Here is a 25,097-nt window from a genome sequence, read left to right as displayed (position 1 = left end):
AGCTGACATTTAATGCCCGGTCAGATCTAGTTCAGTCTAATCTAATTCTTTGATCAGATAGTTCCGGGTTTAATTGAATGTAATTGGAAATTTAGACCACTTTGTCCTCTTGCACATCACCATCAATGTAGGTATCTTTGTACAGCACTTAGGCACAATAGATCGTTCAAAGCAAGTAAAAAGAAAGAAAAGAAAAATCCGTGGAGGTAACATAGCAAACCTTTTGATTTTCCACACACAGCAAATACCTTCAAGGCTCTTTACAAAAGAGGCTGTTTTAGACATCTTTGAGTTCTTGATAGAGTGTATCATCAAGCACTCACATGGGATTTTCAGGTGTGTTCTGCCAGTTGTCTTCTTGATCTTCTAACCTCAGCAGAAGTCTGGTACCAAACCTAAGAGACTCTAATCATCACACCCTGATGATCATATTCCTCTTTAACACAACAGAAATCCACCAACGTAAGAAAACCGTTGGAAGACTCAAACTGTGAACAAAATCACGCTAAGAGGAACAAATGGGTAGCAGCTGGCTGTTTTAGGAGAAAAGGGAAATAAACTATATGTGTGTCTCATGTCGTACTTCAGATAAAAATAAGAGGAAGCAGCCTTTACAGCTGTGCCATCAGACCACCTGCACCTCCATCTGCGTCTTTATAAACGTAGCTGTGTAATTAGGAAAGACAAACAGCAGTAGTGGGTCTAAAGTGTGCTTCTTGCACATTGCACTCAAGTTCAGTATCAGTGGAAAACCAAGTTTATTATTAACTGACGTATAGATTAAAATGTAATATAATAAATAAATATAATAAAAAAATATAATAAAATGTTGCCGTTTTTAAAAAAAAGGTTGAATTAAAACAAAAAACTATGATTTTGAAATCTGCACAAATATGTTTGTTTTTTCACTTTGAAATTCATTTATTAATTCAACTTTGTGCCTTTATTATCTGCTGCAGCCTCGTGGTCCCAAGGCCTCGTTTCAGATTTAAGTGTCCTTGCTTACATGCTGCACACTTCTTTACTTCAGACCTTCTAATGCAATAAAGCCCATCTGCAAGTTCTGCTGATTTATTTACACTAAAACCCATCAATACAGTACAGTATTTTGTAGCTGTTGAGCACTTTATGGTGTGGTATTGATACTAATAGACTGACATAAAACAAAATGCATGAAACCAAAATATTGATAATAATAATAATAATGTAGCACCTTTGTAATAATGCCGTGGGTCAAACAGCTGGAACCTCTGAAGCTGTTTAAAACATGCGTGTCTCAATTACGTGGAAATCCTCCTGGATAGCAATGTGTTTTTATTGGTATTAATAGATTTTTTTGTTGTTTGGTGAGATTCACCTTTTTCTTTCTAGTCCAACTTAAATACTAGATATTTACAGTACAGAGCAGCAGTCTCTGCATAAAGATGTGTCTGCCTCAGTCCTGGCAGAATTACTCAGTCTGGTTCATATCTAGGGCAAAGCGTACGACGCCGCCACCTCTCCGAGGTCCGGGTCTATCCAGCGGTGGTTGTGGTTCTCCTCCAGCAGCATCCTGGGAATGATGATTACTGGGTCGGAGAACCTCGTCCTTAGCATCTCTAGGAGGCAGCACATGGTTAAGATGGCAGAGAAGGAGACAGAAAGAGACACATGATGAAGCATTTCTCTAGGGCCAAGCACAAGAAGGTAATGGGCTGAGCTGAGCACCCTGTGACCGCTCATTTCAGAGATTTCTGGGAAAGATTTAGCAACACCGCAGGCTTCCTTTCTTCTTTCTTTGCTTCCCACAATTTATTACATAAAAAACCAAAGGATAAATAAAAGTTTGCTTTGCATCTCAGTCAATACAAGTTACTTTTTACAATCAGTACAGGGTGGGCCATTTATATGGATACACCATAATAACATGGGAATGGTTGGTGATATTAAAGTCCTGTTTGTGGCACATTAGTATATGTGAGGGGGCAAACTCCTCAAGATGGGTGGTGACCATGGTGGCCATTTAGAAGTCGGCCATCTTGGATACAACTTTTGTTTTTTCAATAGGAAGAGGGCCATGTGACACATCAAACTTATTGGTAATGTCACAAGAAAAACAATGGTGTGCTTGGTTTCAACGTAACGTTATTCTTTCATGAGTTATTTACAAGTTTCTCTTTGTTCACAGCCATTGACATGTTGAAGAGGTTAACACGTGAGGAGCGGATCGAAATTGTGTTGATATCTGGTGAACGCAGTAACCGGGTCATTGCAGCACATTTCAATGCAAGACACCCTACCTCAGCGGTCTCCAACCTTTTTTGCGCCACGGACCGGTTTATGCCCGACAATATTTTCACGGACCGGCCTTTAAGGTGTCGCGGATAAATACAACAAAATAAAACTAGTACCGGTACTGAAAAAAAGAAGATTTATTCATAACACACGTGAAAAGATCCAGGAAAACCGAGTTAACGATAAAAACGATAACAAAATAACGCTGAAAACCGATAAAAACCCTGAAAACCATACATTTCACACCCGAGTCTCACTCTCGTGGCCCGGTACCAAATGACTCACGGACCGGTACCGATCCGTGGCCCGGGGGTTGGGGACCGCTGCCCTACGAGACCACCCATCTCCCATGCTACAGTTAGCAAACTGCTTGCTAAGTTTCGTGAAACTGGTTCAGTGTTGGATTTGCCAAAATGTGGACGCAAGAAAGCTGTCACTAATGAAGAAACATCAGTGGCTGTCCTAGCTTCATTCAGCAAGAGCCCACAGCGTAGCACTCGCCGCATGTCACTGGAGAGTGGCATTAGTCGAACATCCCTTCGGCGGATATTAGCTACTCACAAATGGCACCTTTACAAACTCCAGCTACTGCAGCATCTCAGTGAGGATGACCCAGATCGGCACAGAATTTGCAGAATGGGCAAAACAAAAATTGGAACAGGACCCTCAGTTCACGCAGAAGATTTTGTTCAGTGATGAGGCAAACTTTTATGTGAATGGTGAAGTTAACAAACAAAACCACCGCTATTGGTCTGACACTAACCCACATTGGATGGATCCCTCCAAGACTGTTGGACCAACAAAAGTGATGGTTTGGTGTGGTATATGGGGTACAACGATAGTGGGTCCATTCTTCATCAATGGAAACCTCAAGGCCACTGGATATTTGAAATTGCTACATGATGATGTGTTTCCCTCTTTATGCACTGAAGCTGGCACATTCCCTGAGTTTTTCCGGCAAGATGGTGCACCACCACATTATGTGTGCCAGGCCTGAGCATTCCTAGATGAACAGTTTCCTGGAAAGTGGATTGGTCGTCGTGGGCCAGTTGAATGGCCCCCAAGGTCTCCCGATCTGACCCCCTTAGACTTTTATCTTTGGGGTCATCTGAAGGCAATTGTCTATGGTGCGAAGATACGAGATGTGCAGCACCTGAAACTACGATACTGGATGCCTGTGCTGGCATTTCTCCTGCAGTGTTGCTATCAGTGTGTGAAGAGTGGGAGAAGAGGGTTGCATTGACAATCCAACACAATGGGCAGCACATTAAACACAAGTGGTCAGAAACTTGTAAATAACTCATGACAGAATAAAGTTTCGTTGAAACCAAGCACACCATTGTTTTTCTTGTGACATTACCAATAAGTTTGAAGTGTCACATGGCCCTCTTCCTATTGAAAAAACAAAAGTTGTATCCAAGATGGCCGACTTCTAAATGGCCACCATGGTCACCACCCATCTTGAGGAGTTTACCCCCTCACATATACTAATGTGCCACAAACAGGACTTTAATATCACCAACCATTCCCATTTTATTGTGGTGTATCCATATAAATGGCCCACCCTGTACTTTGACCCATTCGCTTAGTCGCAGCGCTATCACGATTTCCGGATGCCAAGAGTACAATGAGGGTCTCGGGGTGTTCTTTGAAAGAAAGGCTACAAAATGCAGTAGACGATGGAAAAAAATCCAAATCACAAATTAGATCATAAGCATGCACCTAGAGCTCCTGTCATAACTGATCAAAGCAGTGTCGCTTCCCTCATTCCATCCATACTTACCGCCCATCTCACACCCATGCTAACGCTCGTCACAGTCTAGTGCAAAGCCTGGGCCAAATTACTGAACACAAACTCAGATTGCAGGTCCAACAGAAAACAGTGGCAGCATGCTTTAAAGAAAGAAAAGTCCACATGAGATGGATTTGTTACAGTTTTGCATGTGACTACAGTGCATGAGTGACCTGCCTCGCACATGACTGGGGTCATACCTGAGCCGCTAATTCAACTAGTCAGTCATGCAATTTAACCGTGGGGAGTGGGTGCATTCCGGCAGCTCGATCGGGACTAGTCGCTCGCGACTGGACTAAAACCCAAGGCCTCCTTAAGAAAAGCCACCTTAAGGAACCTTAAATGTAGGATGTGACAGCAGGCAGGCAAACGTCCCCCTCTAACCCACCTCCCCCCTCACTCTAGTGTCCATATGGAAGAGAAATACAGAGGGGAGTAGACCAGAGATAATGTGGTGGATCACCAGAAAGAAAACAAAAGTGTGCCACTGTAATAGAAAACAAAAGTAAATGACAACTCCATGAGCAAGTATGAATGACAATGAGTGGCAATTCTGTGTCTATGTCTTCTTGTTGCTCTTGATTACCTGGGATTGGGAAGTGCACAGCCCCACAGGTGTTGCTTTAGAGTCTGCACCCAGCCAATATCTCGGATTGGCTGGCAGAGTTGTATGTAGTGGTACTGTTTTAGCACAACCCTTCAAATGAACCAGAATGTCACTGGTTAGCACAGGACAGATTGGACACAGCATCATCCAAAATGTGACATCCTCAAATAGCATACCCGTGCCACCGGGCTAAAGTATGAGAGAGAACAATGTGAAATGCAACATCGCGCACACGTCTGTGGAATTTTATTTATTTTTTTGGCAAATTCACTAAAAGCTACGAAGCACATGACATCTTGTTCTGGAATAAGTGTCTGGACATCCTCCCTCATGCTTGTTGCTCCATAAATCGCACGAGTTCTAAGAATATATTGAGACACGATGCAAAAATAATATATTCTTCGGTTCTCACGTGACGGCAACATGCAGGAGCGGGGAGCGATGTCAGAGCTCGTGCCAGAACACGGCGCAATCTTTGATAAGCATAGAAAGAAAGTTGTGAGAGAAAATTCTCTTCCATGTGGATTTAAAAGAAATCTCGAAATATTTTTTTCAGAAATGTTGTTTGTCACAAAGACAAAGACTTGGACAGGAAGAAACACTGACAGATACCTGCAACCGGTAATTTTTCATGGTTCTTCTTAACAAAAAGAAGCAAAGAAGACACTGCTTTTTCTGCTTTTTTGGTTTTTTGTTTGCATTTATTTGTAATGTTTCATTAAATATGAGCAAGCAGATAGAAACACAAGCACATCACAACTTTTTTTTCTTTTTTTTGTCCAAGACATCACTTTCTTTACCATACTTTCTATCCTTATTTGCCTAAAAATCATAAAGATAGCACCGGGTGTGTGGTGTGCTAAGCACTGTTTACATTTTACTGCCCCTACAAGCCCCCCCCACCCCCACCCCCACCCATGTTACATGACAAACCGACCCCAACCAAAGGCTGCAAAATGTTAAATGAGTCAGGCCTTTATCCCTGATGGAGCGAGTGCTCAGCTTGTGTAGATGCGATGCAGCGGTGATGGTAAGAGTTGCTGCTGTCTCAGACACCACAGCAAACAGAGAAGGGACTGTCCATCATTCAGAATGGAGAGAAAGATGCATGATAACAGAGGTGTGTGTGGGGTGGAGCACAAAGATAACAAGACTGTCTTCTAATGCAAAACAATGTGTCTCTATGTACACTAGGATAAAGCAGCTGATACTTTACAGTAAGTGCAGAATTGGACTCAGCCAGCATGTATCCCTGCTATAAACTAGTAAATATAAGTTATATACACACAACTTTTCACAGACAAACAGTGTGAAACTTTCCTCGTGTTCTCTTTTGTTCAGCATCTTGCTGAAGGTATCCGATTTTCTCTGCACTACCACGTTCACTTTGAAGACAAAGAGAATCAACATTTTAATAAATAAACTCAGTGATTGAAGTAAAACGCGGGATTCAGAAACAGAGAGCGATGAACGACGGGATCCAGCAGACACATCGCTGTGCCTCTAATATCAGGGAAAAAGTATTTATAAGCACAAAGAAAATCAGATTAAGGGAACTTTAAAAAATTGCAGTGAGACGGTTGTTTTTGTGCAGCATGAGATGTCTGCTGTCAGCCAGCTGCAGTTTATAGTCTGCAGAGTGCATAAAAAATCCAAAAGCAGATGCACAACATGCACCTTCACACTGGGGATTTATGCTCCAGCAGGAAATCCACAACATAACCTACGGCGTAACTGACGTGGACCTCCATAGTAATGGAACTACATGTTTTTTGCTGCAATTTCTTTACATTTATTAGTGAGAGATAAACAATCACAGTCTCATATAGCATCAGTATAAGGACTCACAAATGTCAGCAGACACATGGGGGGAGATTACAGAAACTACAGGCTACCTACTGGGGTGAGGTAATTTGAAAAGAAGTGGAAAAACTCGGGGGACAAATATGTTTGGCCCCAAAAATAACAAATGAGAACAAACCTTTTATTTTGCTTCTGCTTTCTGCCACCGCGTGTAAAACACCAGGACACGACCACGTGGCACATGGTTAACACACAACGCAGCAGCACACGCGTAAATGAAGTCGGCCACTTATGTAGGTTACATCAGAGGCTCTACAAAGAGGTCTAAATCAGACAGCACAGGGATCAGACCTGTTAGTAAAGACGGTGTTGGGGTGATTACACTGAACTACGGTCAGTGAGACTGACAGCTCTCGGCACTTGGCGAGAACGATAAGAAGCACAACATCTCCCAGTTTCACTGAACTCATCTCTCTCTGATTCTGAGAACCGACGTCACTACTCCCCGCCTTTATGTCTTTATGCCTGCATGACAATGTTATCTAGTTCAGGGGGAATACTCGAGTGCTCTGCAGACTGACTGGTGTTTAATGCACGATCAGTTTAGTGTGACCTAGATGGTTCGTTGGCTACGAACGCGAGGGGAGAAAAATGCTCAGGTGTTTTTCTTTAGATGAATTATAAAAAGCCGTACAACAGAATTTAGTTCAGAAAGAGACACTGATTACAAATCACATTTGGCAAAGCTGATATTGCTCAACACAGACTCTGAGCACGTGAACGGAGAACAGCAGCAAAGATAACAGAGCAGGTATCAGACACTCATCATGATAAACCAAGCGGGACATTTATCAAAGATTTCAGACTTGCTGCTCATTTTTGTTCATGTCCAAAGTGCCAATCTGATTCATTTTTCTAAAAAAAACCCACAAAGGAGGGAAGAAACAAATCCTTGATAAATTCAACAATGCAATCTGCTCGGCTGATCAAAGCCAGCCGCCAGAATTGCTTGTCGCTGGGCCTGTGCATTCAGCGATTGGCTAGCCAGGCAGCCAGTAGCCATGGCAACCTGGAGATGGAGGCAAGCAGAGTGGGGGTGGTGGGTGGCGTCGAATAGGCTGCGAGAGGGGAGAGGATGCTCACGCCCACTCTGAAGCAATGTGGCATAGCGTGATACAGGAGGAGCAATGGCGTGGCATGATCGCAGAGCAACGTCTTATTCTAATGTAACAGTGTGGCCAGGAGGTAGAGACAGAGCACTGAGGAAGAGGATGAGAAAGAGGCTTGGGGAGGAAGGAGAGACAGATGAGAACCGATGTGAGAATCAATTTTGCAGCCTCTGTGTTCGTTTCTCCCCAAAAATAAGAAAGAAAAGGAGAAGTAGTGCTAAATGATTTTTACTCTTTTGCCTCAGCCAGTTTGTTGTTCATCTCTTTACTTTTCTCCTTGTCCCCCACCGAAGGCCGGTTCTCGGGCTGGTTCTCTGAGGTCGCCTTCTTGGAGCCCCTCAGCACAGTGCTCTGCTTATCTTTGGGTTTCTTCGCTGGCTTGCTCTGGCCTGCTGCTGTGGCTCCAGACTTTTTGGATTTAGAGCGAGGGAGACTATACCTGTCAACCTAAGGATGGTGGATAGTGGAAAAGAGAATCCTGAGCTGACATGCCTCAGTGGTGTGCAATGAGATGATCATGGTAAGGATTGCACATCAACATCACAGGTCTCATTTCTATCACGAGATTTATTTGCACCAAAGTTTGGCAGGTGTGCTCTCACCTGTTTGCCGGGGTCTATGTAAGGCTCACTGTACAAACTGCGTATCCTCCTCCTCTCCACGGCCTTGTTGTCAGCAGGCTGCAGCGGGAACTGGGCCTTGAAGGTCGCACTGTAGCTGGTTTCCAAGCTCGTCTTTTCATCCGGTGGCAGGTACTGGGACTTGGCCCGTATCATCTTTACTGGCTTCACGTCTCTGTACGCTTTGAATTCAGTTCTGTGGAGAAAAACAGGAAATAAGCTGCAAGATCTACAGTGTAAGATGGCCCTGTTCAGTATTGGAAGTTGGATGATAAATATTGACCTGTGCATCTAAGCTGTGGAGTTCAAATGTGCTTTTAGAGGACAAGGTCAAAGCCCACATGCGGAGTATGAGCACACTGTTAACCAAATGAATCAAAGCACTCAACCACCTCCAACTTATTATCAGTAAACAGCAGAGAGAGCACCTGCTGGACGTCCAAACTGTTGTTGGGGACATTAATAAGGTATGTTTGAGATCTCTACTCCCCAAATTTTCCCAACATGCTAACGTGTCCAACCAGGGGGGACAGGACAGTGGACCATGTGTACAGTAACATCAAGCATGCTTATAAATATGCCTTCCCCTACCTGGGACAATCTGACCACCTCTCCCTGTAAAGAGCGCTCTGTAGAGAGTGTCAATGACTACAACCAACCTAAAACCATGGATGATGAGTGAAGTACAGGCTCTGATCAGAACTCGTAACTTAGCCTTCAGGCTGGGAGACAGTTCTGCCAGAGCCAACCTGACGAAGGGCATCAAAGCGGCCAAGACAAGGAGGATAGCGGGCTTCCTCACTGATAACAGCCCCCGCAAGGTGTGGAGAGACATCCAAGACTTCACCAACTACAAAGGCCAGAGCCTCCACCCGTTTGCTTACAGGGTAAATCGGTCGACAGAGGATGTCGTCACCATCAACCTTCACAGAGCGCTGAGCCATCTGGAGAACAGGAAGAGCTGAATGATGATGTTCTATAGATGATGACTATAGCTCACACCCCCGCCACCTGCTCGAGGATCAAAGACTTCCAAACCAACCGGCCTCAATCAGTCCGACCCCTCCGTCCACTTCAGGTCCCAAAGTCAAACGATCAGTGCAGCATTATGAGAGTCGAAAAACTGTCTAAATTCTTTCATCTTTAATAAAATGATCAGTGTTGCTGCTTTACCAGGTGTAACAATTAAGTTTAACATCCAGGCATCCATGAAAACAGGGTTTATTATATTTAATGGAGTTAGAAGTTAGCAGGAAGTTAGCAGGAAGTTAGCTTGCTAGCTTCCACCTAAGCATGATATAGCATGTTCTGACTGAGAGATTTCTGAAAAAATTCAAACGTACAGCTCTGTTATCACTTCCAACATAAATGAAGACAGAAAACTAAACAGCAGTGACGTTTGTAGGGTTACTGAAGTTGGGCTAACTGCTATATAATGTTGTGCTACGTGATCGCTAGCGACACAGCTATGTTAGCATAAACACAGTGAAGCTGGAGGATGAACGCTAATGCTAACGCTAACTTTTTCCACTGGATAAAAGTTAACGTGAGGGTTCCCAATAGTTAGAGACAAATGCAAACACATGGCAGGATGCTGTAAACGGACCAAACTTCAGTCAGGAGAACAACTGAGATAATCCATCCACAATACGAGGTTAGTCATTCATATACTGCTGCATGGGCTGAGCTGGAGTTACATTGTAAGGATTTAAAACTGAGGTTTAAAATGAACAGTGGTAACAAAAACTGAGAGCGGCTGACAGCGATCACTCACTGTTTTTAGGGGCTTGTTGAGATTAAATAGAACAAGATACAAAACATTAATATATGTCAAAAACACAACAGCCTTACTAAACGCAGAGTAGTTTGGGCCCAGAAGCAGGATTCATCACATCGTCACTAAAAGACCGGATTCTCTTGTATTCTATTCTATGTGCTTATTGTGCATCTTTATAATACAATGGCCATCGAAAGGTTCAGCCTTGAGTCAAAGTGAGCGTTTGTGCCAAATTTAAAGAAATGAACTGAAGGTCCTGAGATATGTTGTCACAGGATGGCAAAAAATGTGTGAGATCAGAGTAATCCTGACCTTACACATGATCTCACCAAAATCATTTCATGATGAGTCCGAGCAGCTGTGTTTAACTAAAGCTGAAAGAAAGATCCCATTTGTGTGGACCTTTGTGCCATTGTGGTGGTTGTTTAACAATCAACACTATTAGAATCTGCATAGTTTTGCTGTTACTAACTTTAGCAATGCTTGTGTAGAGAAAAACTGTAACGAGTGGTGCATTACTACTGAAGAGCAGAGAATGTCAGAGGTAGTGCAGGTGGGAGGAGGTCTGCACCACAATTTCATGGTGTGATATCCTGTAGTCCTCCTCACACAGCATTTCTGAAGAAGGTCAGCAGTATGGCATTCCTTCAGTGCAGGCTGGCCTGCAGCATGTGCTCTGTATCACTGACATTTAGAAATGTATGGCTAGCATGATCCACAGTGTCTGGATATGAGCTGTGTATTAAAGGCCTTTATTTTACATCACCTTGCACAGCTCCATCGCTCCTGTTTTAATCTGCAGCGCGTTGTGTTCTTTTAACATTAGTAGTCCATCCATGCATGCACCAAGCTTGCTTTTACAAACGTTAGTGAAAGACTGAGTCATTCTAAAGAGCTCGTTGGATTTAGGGTCCACAGTCCACCATCAGCTGTATACTCAATATTACTGCAAAGTGAAGTGTTTAGGAACCACAGCAACTCAGACCATGTGAGGTTACAGCATGAGGTCACAGAGTGCTGAGGTACATAATGCAGAAACGTCACAGACAGCGCCGAACCTGCTCTGGAAATAACATCAGCATAAAAACTGTGCACCAGGAGCCTCGTTCCATTTGGTTTCCATGGCTGAGCAGCTCCTGTAGGTGTAATCTGTAGGCAGCCCAGTATTTTTGTCCACATAGTGTCTATTGTTTGAACACAGGTTTGCTCTTCAGCTACTTAAACATTTTTTAAAAGCATTTCGAAAAAGATTTCTAAACAAATATGATTTTAAAAGTTTTAGTAATCTGGATGAAAACATATGAAACTTGGATTTCACTATTTTTTGGTGGTGTTTTGCAGCAAAATGCTGAAATCAGGTAGCTAATTACAACGCTCTTGTTTTTAGAGCAGCAAAATGAAACCATCATTAGTCGTCCTGTCATGGTCTGTGTGCAGACAGGAAGGAAACAGCAGCTTTATTGCTGGACACTAGGAGAACTTAACTTGAGGCTACAAACATAAACTAGGCAAGCAGACCACACAGACAGGTATGAGGGAGACCACGACACTGGAAAAGAGAAACTCACGGCTTAAATACACGGAGGGATAACGAGGGGAATGAGACACAGAAGGAGAGCACAGCTGGGAGTAATTAGGCTGGATGAGACAAAGGAAGCAAAACTAGAAACACTGACATGAGACAATAGCTGTGTCCCGGCTGCATCCTTCGGAGGACCCGGCCTTCGCGGTCTACGTGGGCCGGGTCCTTCAAAGACCGAGAAGGCCGGAAGTGCGAGGCTGTGAAATGGGACGGTCTAGCCTTCCGATTTGCGTCACCGCTGTGTCGGTGGAGTTTAATAAACTCAGCCGTCTGCTCCTTGCTATCTAAAATATAACAGGACACTGGCGTAAATTCTCGACCGTCTCACACTTCTGTTTAATCAGTTTTCTGTTTAACGTTTATTCAGCTGTGTGAAAATCCCAGAGGAACCCACCCGATGGATTAATAAAGTTTTATTTAATCTTATAATCTAATAACTTTGATCCGATTTACTCCGGAACAAATAAAACACCGAAAAAAGGCAAAAAATTACATTTTTAAGTTATCCGAGTGACTTATATATCATGTTTAACCTGAGTAGCGAAAGAGCGGGGGTCTGAAAACGATGAAGCCGGGAGTCCGCTGCTCTCGCCGGCTGGAGTGACCATTGAACCCCCCGGCTTGCTATCGAGCGGGTGGGTAACAGACGTATCCGAAAACGTCGGCGCACTTTTGCAAATATGCGATATCTTGATAAACCGAGCAGATATTTGATGTTTACACAGCTACTTTCTCGCCTTAAAATATGTTAAAAGTTTATTTTGTGGCCCAGAAAGATTAATAAGAGTAATTTTAAAACTTAGAAGCGGCCGTCATTGTTGGCAGCTGAAATTTGGCTGGGCCGCGCTATGAATTCTGGGATATGGTGGGCCACGAAGGACACACCCGACCCATCCTTCAAATTCGGGGAAATGAAGGACGCATTTGTTGGGCGCATTTGAAGGAGTCGACGAATTGGGACAGCCTTCGTTGCCTGGCTGTGACGTAATCGGCCTTCAAATGTGGCCTCCGGAGGATGCAGCCGACATTTTGGGACACAGCTACAGACCGTCAAAGTAAAACAGGAAACATAAAGAGACACAAACATGACAACATGAACTTGACAACCTGAAATCACAGACAAGAAACACATGAGACGTAACTAGATTAAACTTGAGGCAACTAAATAATGAGCGGAGACCTTAACACCATCTTCAAAATACAACAAAAGAGATCAAAAACCAAATGAACGTGCTGGGTCACAGACCGAGCCCCCGGTACGTCCTCCACGTCACAAACACCGCACTTACATTACTTAAAGCACAAATAAGAAACATCACCTGCAAATTAGTTTTACAGATAAATAAATTATACTCCAGACAGAAACAGTGGTTCTGTTAAACACTGTAAAACTGCAGAATAACAGTTTTACAGTGTTTAACAGAAACAGTGGTTCTGTTAAACACTGTAAAACTGCAGAATAACAGTTTTGCAGTGTTTAACAGAAACAGTGGTTCTGTTAAACACTGTAAAACTGCAGAATAACAGTTTTACAGTGTTTCTGTTAAACACTGTAAAACTTTCTGTTAAACACTGTAAAACTGCAGAATAACAGTTTTACAGTGTTTCTGTTAAACACTGTAAAACTGCAGAATAACAGTTTTACAGTGTTTCTGTTAAACACTGTAAAACTGCAGAATAACAGTTTTACAGTGCTTAACAGAAAGTTTTACAGTGTTTAACAGAAACACTGTAAAACTGTTATTCTGCAGTTTTACAGTGTTTAACAGAAACACTGTAAAACTGTTATTCTGCAGTTTTACAGTGTTTAACAGAACCACTGTTTCTGTTAAACACTGCAAAACTGTTATTCTGCAGTTTTACAGTGTTTAACAGAAACACTGTAAAACTGTTATTCTGCAGTTTTACAGTGTTTAACAGAAACAATGTTTCTGTTAAACACTGTAAAACTGTCCCGTTACGCTGTGACACTTGGCAGAATATCATTAAAGACAAGTGACAGTCTACAAATTATTTAACATATTTTTAATTAAAACTAATTTTCAACTTCTCTTCTCCATGAGTATATCATAATCTCCTGTTAATCTAAGCTTAAACTAGCTGTCAGACACTAACATGTAGTCTATTAAACAAAACCAAGTGAAATGTCACACTGTGAAATGTTATAGTAAGCTATACTGTACGAAGGCTGGTGACAGTGACATGGCTGCTGAATACAAATATCCTTTCTTCACATGGTGCAGAGAGGAGGTGGAAACCACACACAGAGCCATTACATAACCACCAAAGTCCACTCAGTGCTCGATGGAGCCCGAGGAGCCACAATGCAAAGACAGGTTATACAACAATGTCCACGGCCGAGGATATAAAGCACCCACATGACCTCACAGGCCGTGTGCGTATGTGAAAGAATGATGGAGAAAGAGACAGATTGTGAGTGCAGACAGGGTTCACAGTGTGAACATCACTGCTACTAGTCAACATATGACTGGGTAACAATAAAGCCTGTGTCTCCAAGGTCGATGTGTACTTGGTACTTGTTCACAAAAACAGACAATGTTCAAAACACTTTCCTGTCATATCATGAAGCTAAACTCTGCATTTATAAACAAACCAAAACATGAAAACAAAGCAATGTGATGTTCATATGGGCTCAGCGCCTCTGGACATAGTTATTGGTCTGCATTTTACTGAGCAACAATACCTGATATATGGCAGAATGGCTCTGTTTTAGCACCCCTCATATAAACCATTTAATAGTGGAGAGCATATCTATGTACAGAGCAGGTGTTAATGACAGTAAATATGACTCTGATCAGGGGGAAGTTGAGGTGAAGCAGGTGTGCAGCACCTGTGGTGAGGCTAAAGCAGCTTCAATACAATGCTCTATATGAGCTTTACTGAATGGATCTAAGTGAGGGCGACTCAGCAGATTCAGCTCAATTGTATTTATATAGCACCAAATCACAACAACAGTCGCCTCAAGGCGCTTTATATTGTCAGGTAGACCCTACAATAATACCAACACTCCCGAGGCGTAATATTTTACGTTAGGTGACACATCGTCAATATGTTACGCTTGTTTTTCCTATTTAAAAAAAGCCATTAGGGCATTCATGTGACTGTAATAAAGTATCCATCCATCCATCTTCATCCGCTTTATCCGAGACCGGGTTGCGGGGGCAGCAGCCTAAGCAGAGAGGCCCAGACCTCCCTCTCTCCAGCCACCTCCTCCAGCTTATCCGGGGGAACACCAAGGCGTTCCCAGGCCAGCCGAGAGATATAATCTCTCCAGCGTGTCCTGGGTCTGCCCCGGGGCCTCCTCCCGGTGGGACATGCCCGGAACACCTCACCCAGGAGGCGCCCAGGGGGCATTCTTGTCAGATGCCCGAACCACCTCAGCTGGTGATCTCGTTCTTTCGGTCACTACCCACAGCTCGTGGCCATAGGTGAGGGTAGGGACGTAGATCGACCGGTAAATTGAGAGCTTCGCTTTTACACTCAGCTCCTTCTTCACCGCGACGGACCGGTGCAGTGTCCGCATTACTGCAGCTGCAGCCCCAATCCGTCTGTCGATCTCCGGCTCCCTTCTCCCATCACTCGCGAACAAGACCCCGAGATACTTGAACTCCTCCACTTGGGGCAAGAACTCATCCCCGACCCGGAGTGGGCACTCCATCCTTTTCCGGCTGAGAACCATGGCCTCAGATTTGGAGGTGCTGATCCTCATTCCCGCTGCTTCACACTCGGCTGCGAACCGTTCCAGTGCGAGCTGGAGGCCCCCACCCGATGGAGCCAACAGAACCACATCATCTGCAAAAATCAGAGATGAGATTCTGAGGCCACCAGCCCTCCGCCACTTGGCTGCGCCTAGAAATCTAAAGTAATCTTTGCAAAATAGTTTTTAGCATTAACCCCTTAGTCCAACAGATAACTTAAATTTACAGGTGAAATCGTGAAGAAAAAAAATGTAGCCACTCGATTCTCATCTTCAGACATCAGTGGATTAAAAAGTCAACTCTTATCTCATAGAAATTGTGATTTTATTAACTAACGTCGACGCTAGTCTGCACCTGACGATAAAAGATCCAAATTTAAACACCCCCTTCTGATGAAAGTGAATTCAGTTATTTGTGACTAAAGGTTGTGCACTGCTGTACGTAGGCTGGACCGCCTAGAATCACAAGTACACGAAGAAAAGAAGAGCTGTGCATTTATTTTGTGATGTTCATGGCGAGACTCCTGCGAGAAGAAAGGGAAGCGTGGTGAGGAAACTCCTGCATGATGCCTTCAAGTGGTTTTTGATATCCAAACAACACTTTCAAAATCAAAAAAAGGCAGCTGGAAAGTGGTTTAAATAATAAATACAGGTATAATTTATTAAAAGGCTTTTTGTGGTTCTTTGTGGCTGAACACAGCTCTTGGTTGGTAGTTCATTACCACATCGTAGGGAACTGCAGACGGCCCATGCACCTACAGAGAGTTCCTGTATCCTGGTGGAGGCAAGTTTGTGGTACGTCTGTGGTTACTGTTGCTTGTGCTGTTGTTGGTGCGTCAGCAGCCCTGGAGAAGAGCTGAAGTGAAACGGAGAGTCAAAAACAACAACAAGTGTCCACCACAGTCACTGTCTGTGCTTTTCATGCTGTATTTCTGTTTTCGATGTTTCTTCATGCTTTTTCTGTTCCTGGTGAACTCCAGAACGGAAGAAGGGTCACTCCCCTACCCCTTCAAGTGCACACAGCCAAGCTACATGCTGTGAGGGTGTCGGAGGAATGCATGGAAGCATGCATGCACAGGTTGCCTCTCTGTAGACAAATATCCAAGCATACAGAGACAACAGAAGTAAAGCTGCTCTGGAGGGCTCACTCTGCTGACCCGCCGTGACTGAGAGGATGTGTGGAGAAAGCCCTTGTCACAACGGCCAAACGCTGGCACCGACCGTGGTGGAACCGCGCCAGGGTACAGTACTGCTGGGCTTCATGCAAATCTGCCGACCTCTCACATCGGGAGAGTCATCAGAAAAATGCTTTCAAACGAACGGCTGCAAATTTCTGCACCGTGGAATCAAACAGCGCTCAGCTATATTTAAAAAGCATGGTGAGGCGTTACTGGCAGGCCAGAGAGAACAGGACGCAGGCCAAGGCCAAGAATAATGGTTTATATGTACAAAGACTGAAGGTTTGGATGGAGGAGTAGAATGAGGTGAGCAGGGGGAAGATACGGGTTTGGATCTTCTGTCGAAATCTGAAATCCTGAGGATGCTGTTTCACTGCTTCCTCTGAAAATGGGTTGCAGTTTTTATTTAGTATATGTGTGACAGCCATGAGAAGAACTGCTCTATGCATCTGTCCACTCAAATCACAATGAATCCTAACATGCCCAGAGGTGATTACAGTTGAGTAATTAATTACTAAATGAGTAGAAAATAAATCTCCAGCAACCCAATTTTGATGTGTTAATCTTTAACTTCCCTGTATTGATGCAGCACGTCGTGGACCTTTGCTCCACCTTGTTCTGTAAGCTGTAAGTACATTTGCCCACTGAGACTGCTAAGCCTAATTTATGTGCAGTTGTCACTGATGGACATCCTGACTCCTGATTTTACAGCAGCACTGGCCATACATCAAGACCTGGCTGCTTTCTGCCAGACTAATCCAGGGAAATTGACCTTCCCACGCACCACAGCTCCACTTCCTCACCGTGTTTCTTGGCGTGTCAGTGAGTGCAACGGTGGCTGTATGTTAACACATCCTACACCCTCTGGGACCAGTTGGCTCCCTCTCAATCTTACAGCCGTAGCTTCTCAGGGGTCCAGTTGAAACTGTACATCGCAATCATCAATCTTCACAAAGTGATGCACTAAACTAATGTTGCAAGTTTTTGACTAAAGGCTGGTTTCAGTGTTTAATGTAACCAGTGTTTGGTTCAGGGTTAGGGCTAACTGCAATGCTAACTTACATAATTCATTCATACCCAGAATCAAATCTGGGGATGTTCGCTGTAATCAGATATGAAAAAAATCAGATTAGAGTGGTTATATAAGACACCCAGCTTTAGTGGGCAGCGCTCTGAACTGACAGTTTAGGATTACATTTGGGCAACAATACTTGGAAATCTGTCACCGCTAAAGAATGCAGCAGTTCAGAAGAAAATCAGTTGCATTTTGGTTGTTCTGTGGACGTGACATGAGAGATAAACTGTCTTTAAGTCTGAACATTATTGTCTTAGAAAACAAGGTTTTTATTTGCCCAGGTGCGAAACAGGAGACATGCAAAAGAAGGGCACTGCGTTAAGAAATGCGTTGAATGACAGTAACGTGGCGTGAATTCAAATTAAAAATGTACTTCCTCAGTCTTCTTCTCATCTTTTCTGAACTCGATGAACCCGCTCTACCTGCCTCACTCTCAGCGATGAAACTGCATCGGCGTTCATCTTCTCGACAGCTCTGCCTGATCTGCTCTTTGGATGTCTTTTGTTAGTCGACACGGTCGCACAATGCAACAAACAACGCTGTCAACATGAAGAGCAGGCTTTGTCTTTTACAGTTTTTGCAAACACTAACCACACAATAACAAAGAGTCTGACAGCAGCCACTGCCGGAAACTCGAGACTTATTTTCATGCATAAAAGGACATTTTACACATAATGCGATGAGTTGGCGTGGAAATGAAGGTGGGATGGGCTTTGCTTGAAAATGCTGCACCAAGTCGGTGCAAGAAAAGGAAAAACTGTTTCCAATGAAAAGAACTGCAGAAGCTTTGAGCATTTTCCCAGGTGCACTGCAGAAAGAGCGTCTTTGTGTTCGGCACGCTGTCTGGTAAAAATAAAGGTTCAAAGAAATGGCGAGTACCCTCATCAGAAAAGAGCTGAGGGCTTCGTGTTTCACTGGCCCGCAGTGATAGGGAGGGCTGACTTTACACATGATTAGCCAAAGTGACGATTGCAGATGTTAACTGATGTTAGTGTCGTCTAATAAAACAAGAATACTAAAAGAGTAACAGATGATTCTTTGTATTGCTTATCCTGTATCTAAGGCTCTAACTCTGTTGTATTGACTTGTACAATTGAGGTTTAGTACAAAACAACACAGGCATGTTTTGATGGCTTAATTGTCTGTTTGGTCAGACTTGAGAGCAAATAATTATGGAAAGCAGCTAAAACATTTCATCCTACTGATGCTGTTTTTTTTGCTAAGGCTCACTTCTCTGAATTTCTACTACTGAGGTGACATTAGCGATGAAGTCAGCTGATTGAAATAAACACTAACGCAGATCCAGCATTACAGTGGATTTATACGTCTGTGTTAAATCCACGCTGTAGGTACGCGTAACTCCAAATCCTTCTGAAACCCTACGCTGTAATCTGACATGCACCTCCCCATAAATGTAAGTGAACAAGTTGCCGTCAACACAAGCGGCACAGTTATAAATGCTGACATCAGCCACTTGTGTAGGTTCCAATGAAGACTCCACATGGAGTCACCACAGAAACATAATTCAGGTATTAGTGCTTGATTTTACCTTTCATATCTGTCCACCAGGGTCTAATTGGGATGGTGAGTGCAACATCACCATGACAACTATAAGAGGGATGTCAAACTCCTTTAACCTTATGAGCCACATATCATCTGCTTTGTGTGAAACTCCTTTTCTATTAGTGTAAAGAAGTTTAACTACCGTATTTTCTGCACTATAAGGCACACTTAAAATCCTTTAATTTTCTCAAAAATTGACAGTGCGCCTAATGTATGAATTCTGGTTGTGTTTACTGACCTCGAACCGATTTTATGTGCTACACGGCGCTCAAAAATCTGTCAAAAATGTTTTCCGACTTTGGTAAGCTAGGAAGCCGCGCCGCTTGATGGATTGTTGGAACATTAGGGCTGCCGTAGTCAGGAGCCTCGTGGAGAAATCTGGGTCCTGAAATCTGGGTCCTAAACTCTGTCTGCTTCAGGTCCCAAAGTCAAACAAACACTGCGGCATCACTGAGAGTTACAAACTGTCTAAATTCTTTCATCTGTAATAAAATGAGTGTTGCTGCTTCACCAGGTGTAACAATGAAGTTTAACATCCAGGCATCCGTGAAAACAGAATTTATTACATTTAACAGAGTTAGAAGTTAGCAGGAAGTTAGCTCGCTAGCTTCCACCTAAACATGATATAGCATGTTCTGACTGAGAGATTTCTGAAAGAATTCAAACGTACAGCTCTGCTGTCACTTCCAACATAAATGAAGACAGAAAACTAAACAGCAGTGACGTTTGTAGGGTTACTGAAGTTGGGCTAACTGGTATATAATGTTGTGCTACGTGATCGCTAGCGACACAGCTAGGTTAGCATAGCATAAACACAGTGAAGCTGGAGGATGAACGCTAATGCTAATAATCTGGTGCGCCTTATGGTCCGAAAAATACAGTATACATGTTTTCCCTGAGATATCTCAGCATTAGAAAACGAAGTACAATTCCAACAGTATGTCTCAGTTTTTCTGCACAACACAGAAATGCTATTCTAGTAAATGAAAGAAATCTGTTACTACGACTCTCTGGGCTTAAACTGTGAAAATGAATACATATGTAAAATTACAGGAGAAGTTCTGACAAGTCATTATAAAACAGGAAGTTTTTGCTAATTCACAGAAAACGTCATTTCTTTTGGACCTACTGTAAAAAAAAAAAAATTTCCATAATAATGACAGGAAGACTTAACAGAAGAACGAGGCTCAAGTGGTCAGGGGTGAGAGGAGGAAGAAGCCGGAGGATTCATACTCTGGGATATCAGCAAGTTAACAAAATCATTTGGGAAAGCTTGAAAGATGTAATGGATATCATGTTGTTCTCACACAAGTAATACGAGCACAACTCAGTAATTCAGTTCTTGATTTAAAGTCACATATTTAACTCTGGAGGAAGTATTTTTGCAAGAGACAGGAAACAGCTTTGTGATGTATTCAGCCAAGCAATTTTTTTTTAAATAACAGAAAAGAAGATGGAGCTCTTTACTATGCATTTTAGGAGTTTTGATGAACTGGATACCCACCATGGCATTAAATTTTGAAAGTTAAACAGTCTGTTACTCTGTCAAGTAAATGCAAAGGACAATTCCAAGTGTAGCTACATATCTGTCTGACATCATATAAGAACAGAGCTGTCCATAGTGAATTTTGAAGGTTAAAATTCAGTTTTACATTCATGAAAACTGTAGTTATAAAGCAAAAAACATTCATTGGATTTTATTTGTTCAGCCACAAAGGCCTGCTTAAAAACATATCAAGAACTTGAAAACATAATTTGAAGCAAATTTCTTTCAGTGTTTTTGCGCATACACTGTGTGTGTGTGTGTGTGTGTGTGTGTGTGTGTGTGTGTGTGTGTGTGTGTGTGTGTGTGTGCATACAATCTGTGGCATTAACCCACAGCTGACCTGCTTTGAGTCTCTACTGGCAGAGGAAGACAGAGAGCCGACTGGGCTTCTGCTTGTCACAGTGCAGCCATTTCCTGCCGTGCGGGGGAAAAGCCCTGGTCTGTACCCTGCTGATGCTCAACAACACAGACACGCCGGCAAGGCACCAAACAGCTGTAAGGCTTCCTCAGTGATCACACACAGCACCACTCACCTCTGCCAGCAGAGTCACACTTCAGCCAGGCTCCCTCTAAAAGCCCAAACCTGCATCCCGTGACAGCTCTGAGCCAAGACTCCCGATTTAGGAGTAAACTGTGAGAGGTGTGTAAGATAACACGAAGAACAGGACGTTCAATATTCTACAAATTCAGTGTATAGCACAGCAGTATCCTCCACAGGACTTGAGTATAACATATATAGAGTATCAGCTGAGGCATGTGTACAGTGGCTTAGACGTGCTTGACTTGATGTTCATCCATCCACCAGTCGCCATCATCACCATCCCTCAGGAACGTTGCATAGCAGTACAGAGATTAGACTCATAGACATAAACACAACAGCGCTCGACGACAATTCCACCTTGACCTTTCCACTCAGCTTAATTACCTTCAGTGGAGAAAATACAAGTTGACCGCCATGTAATGCATTTGCATGCTTTGACTGAATTACACTGTGAAACAACTTCTCTGTTAGTCACCCCCAATTAAGCTCTGTGTTCTGATGATTATCACACCTGCAATGCAAACTCAACAAAGCTTCTCATAGAGATTCAGGAGGGTTTCCTCTGTGGAAAGGCCTCCTGTTCATTTCCCTGTGATTTCAGGTTTGTATCCAGCTGTGCAGCTGATAATGGACTATATAAAAATGATACATTCGATTCTTTATTCTCTTTGTTTGTTTTGTTCGTGGTGGTGTAAAGGATGGAAAGGTTCCCTCACCTTTGACCCAGAACTGGGTAAATATTGAGGCCCAGTTAAAATTTTGTCTGCATTTTAAAAGACAAAAATATGAATGCATGGAGAAAATGGGACAACTCTTGGCTAAAAAATAATGATGAGTAAGGATGCACAATTAGATCAGCTTTTAAATTGTAACTAATTTCACTTTGTGAACATTATTATACCCATAACAACATCTGAACCCCTTCATTAACAGATATACTTGCAGTTAGCAGTGTGATCAGTGTAATGAATAAACTAGAGAGATATGGCATAAGAGGGTTAGCATACAAGTGGATGAAAAGTTACCTGGATGACAGATATCAATATGTCGAATTCAATAATGTAAAATCTAAGCAGTTGAAGGTAACTTGTGGTGTTCCTCAGGGCTCTGTGCTGGGCCCTAAATTATTTATATTATACATAAATGACATATGTAGCATTTCCAAACTGTTAAAATGTGTATTGTTTGCTGATGATACCACTCTGTATTGCTCAGGTAAAAACCTGGAACAGCTTCTGACTACAGCGGAAAAGGAGTTAAATATATTAAAAAACTGGTTTGATGTAAATAAGTTATCATTAAATATAAAGAAAACAAAATTGATTATTTTTGGCACTAGACAAATGAAAAATGTATCTAAAATCAGGGTTAATGGAATTGAAATTGAAAGAGTGTACGAAAATAAATTTCTTGGAGTGATAATTGATGATAAGCTGAGTTGGAAGTCTCATATAAACCATGTGAAAACAAAAATGTCAAAAACCATTGCTATTCTCTATAAAACAAAGCATGTCCTGAACAAAAAATCATTATACACACTCTATTGTACTCTGTTGCTTCCATATATGACTTACTGTCTGGAGATATGGGGTAATGCATATAAAACGAACACTCTTCCTATTTTCAAGTTGCAAAAAAGAGCTATAAGAATTATAAATCAATCAAACTATATAGAACCAACTAACTTTTTGTTTATTAATCTGAATACCCTGAAATTTTATGATTTAGTTGAATATAAAATGGCACAGATAATGTATAAAGCACAAAATAGCTTGCTTTGCCCCAGTACTCAGAAGCTGTTCAAAGTCAGAGAGAGTCAATATGACTTAAGGGGAACAGATTTCTTTAAAAAAAACAAGATAAGAACAAATATAAAGCAGAGATGTGTTTCTGTTAGAGGAGTTAACCTGTGGAATAGTTATGACAGTGATTTAAAAAGGTGTAGTTCATTTTCCTTGTTTAAAAATATGTTTAAAAATAGAGTATTAGAAAAATATATATATCAAGAATGAAAAGAGCAAAAAAACAAAAAACAAAAAAAACAAAAACAAAAAACAGAAAACCTCTTGATTCTTTTGCTTTGATGTAGTTACTTACTAAGGTGGTGGTGTTTTTTCTTGTTTGTTTGTTTGTTTGTTTTGTTTTTGCCTTGTTTGCCTTCTCTCACCCCAACCAATCACAGCAGATGGCCGCCCCTCCCTGAGCCGGGTTCTGCCGGAGGTTTCTTCCTGTTAAAAGGGAGTTTTTCCTTCCCACTGTCGCCAAAGTGCTTGCTCATAGGGGGTCATATGATTGTTGGGCTTTTCTCTGTATCTATGAAGCGCCTTGAGGCGACATTTGTTGTGATTTGGCGCTATATAAATGAAATTGAATTGAATTGAATTTTATTATTTGCTTCGAGCCCTGTGTACAGGAGCTGCATGCTAAAAGATCTTTTGTTAAAAGGGTTGGCGTAATAAGCAAATGCTTCAGCCAATACCTTTTGATTAGCCTTGTCTCATGCTTTCTTGCTTTGTGGTAAATCTTTGTTCTGCCTTCACTGAGATATTTGAATGCTAATCAATAAACATATCAAATCAGAAATCAGAAATATATGATCACAACTGTCTTTCTGAACTGACTTTATGAAAATGATATTTCTTTAATGTCAGCTTTGACCCCTTTGACCCTTCACAGGTCTCTGAGGCCTTCAGCACTCTCTCTCTCTCTCACACACACACACACACACACACACACACACACACACACACACTGTATTAACTTACTTGTAGGAGCTGCCGCCTGAAATCTCCTCTTTGATCTGTCTGTTCACGGCGTCCCTCCCCCTGCCCTCTCCATCCCCCTTCAGGACCACTTTCTTCTCCCCCTCCTTCTTGCTGACGCGCTTTTTCCTCTCCTGGCCCTGGAGCAGGTCCTTCTCCTGGACCTTGTCGGCTATAGCGCTTTTTTCAACGCCGCTGTCCGCCTCCGCCAGCACCACGTGCTTTTTTGGGTGCTTGGGCCGAGCCGGTGTGCGATCTTCACCGCTCGGAGGCGGTTTGGGTATCCAGGGGTGATCGTACCTCTTCGGGATGGGCCAGGGCTTGAAGTCCTTCTGGTACTGGGTCTCACTGTTGAACGGTGTTTCCGGTTCGTGGTACTCGTTCTTGGGCTTACAGCTCGGTTCGGGACGCACTTTCCAGTGCTTAAAGTCCTCGCGCATCACAGAGCTGCACACGCGCTCCTCGGAGACGCACCTTCGCGGCGCGCGTGCGGTCGGAACGGCGCGGCTTTCTGCGCGAGACGGCTGCGTTTCTATAGCAACTCGGGCCTGGGGAGGATGTAGCTGCGGCTGCAGCTGGATGTGCTGCATCTCGGAGACGTCCGTGTATTTGGAGAAGACCAAAGGCACCGCAATGTCAGCCTTGTCCAGCTGGTTCCAGAAGCGGGCCATGCAGCACGCCCTGCTGATGCAGGGCCACGCCATGGTGAGCCGGGCTCACAGCTCCGCTACAGCACGGTGTCCCGCGGCTCGGACAGGGGGGAGACGTTAGTCCACTCGGTGCTGTCAGTGAACCAAGATGTCCGAGCTTCACGGAGGGATGCGACGCTGTCTTTGACGTTAAATTCGCTTCGTGTGGAAACCCATCGCGCTTTCAGGGAACACAGCTGCAGAACTGAACGACTTTGTTTTGGGGTTTTTCTTTTTCTAACAGACGTCCTCTCCGCGTCTCTGTGTCCTCTGTGTCCGTGCGTCCTGCTACATCACTCCACGGCAGGGCTCTGCAAGCAAACACGGCCCCGCCTGCCCGCTCAGCATCCCAGAGACACTAAACTGAGCCGAGGATGCACTTAGACGTCACGTTAGAGACA

The 25,097-nt window shown here is 43.1% G+C and overlaps 1 protein-coding gene across 3 annotated transcripts; it reads right to left on the bottom strand.

Moving 5' to 3' along the window:
* Positions 1-267: 267 nt before the first annotated feature.
* On the bottom strand, positions 268-25,055 carry map6a (microtubule-associated protein 6a). 3 transcript variants are annotated; one of them, XM_085174025.1, is made up of 5 exons: positions 24,011-25,055; positions 8,248-8,461; positions 7,878-8,092; positions 4,653-4,763; positions 268-1,598 (listed from the first exon to the last, which is right to left on the bottom strand). In XM_085174025.1, the coding sequence occupies exons 1-5, from the start codon at positions 24,709-24,711 to the stop codon at positions 1,451-1,453; spliced, it is 1,389 nt and encodes a 462-aa protein (XP_085030151.1). In that variant the 5' UTR covers positions 24,712-25,055; the 3' UTR covers positions 268-1,450. The 3 variants fall into 3 exon arrangements, 2 of the variants coding, with proteins under 2 accessions (XP_085030151.1, XP_085030152.1); XR_014876365.1 differs by having other exon boundaries at positions 1,481-2,279; positions 2,607-4,763; positions 24,011-25,054; XM_085174026.1 differs by lacking the exon at positions 4,653-4,763 and having other exon boundaries at positions 24,011-25,054.
* Between the last annotated feature and the right edge of the window lie 42 nt (positions 25,056-25,097).

This window comes from Neolamprologus multifasciatus, chromosome 10 (genome assembly GCF_963576455.1).
Source record: "Neolamprologus multifasciatus chromosome 10, fNeoMul1.2, whole genome shotgun sequence".
NCBI lineage: Eukaryota > Metazoa > Chordata > Actinopteri > Cichliformes > Cichlidae > Neolamprologus > Neolamprologus multifasciatus.
This window is presented reverse-complemented; position numbering and strand designations above follow the sequence as displayed.

Coding starts and splice junctions, on each gene's coding strand:
- map6a (XM_085174025.1), bottom strand. CDS start 24,711: ATGGCGTGGCCCTGCATCAGCAGGGCGTGCTGCATGGCCCGCTTCTGG. Junction 8,462..24,010: donor TCAGGCGGCAGCTCCTACAA/GTAAGTTAATAC, acceptor TTTTCTCCACAG/AACTGAATTCAAAGCGTACA. Junction 8,093..8,247: donor ACATAGACCCCGGCAAACAG/GTGAGAGCACAC, acceptor CACCATCCTTAG/GTTGACAGGTATAGTCTCCC.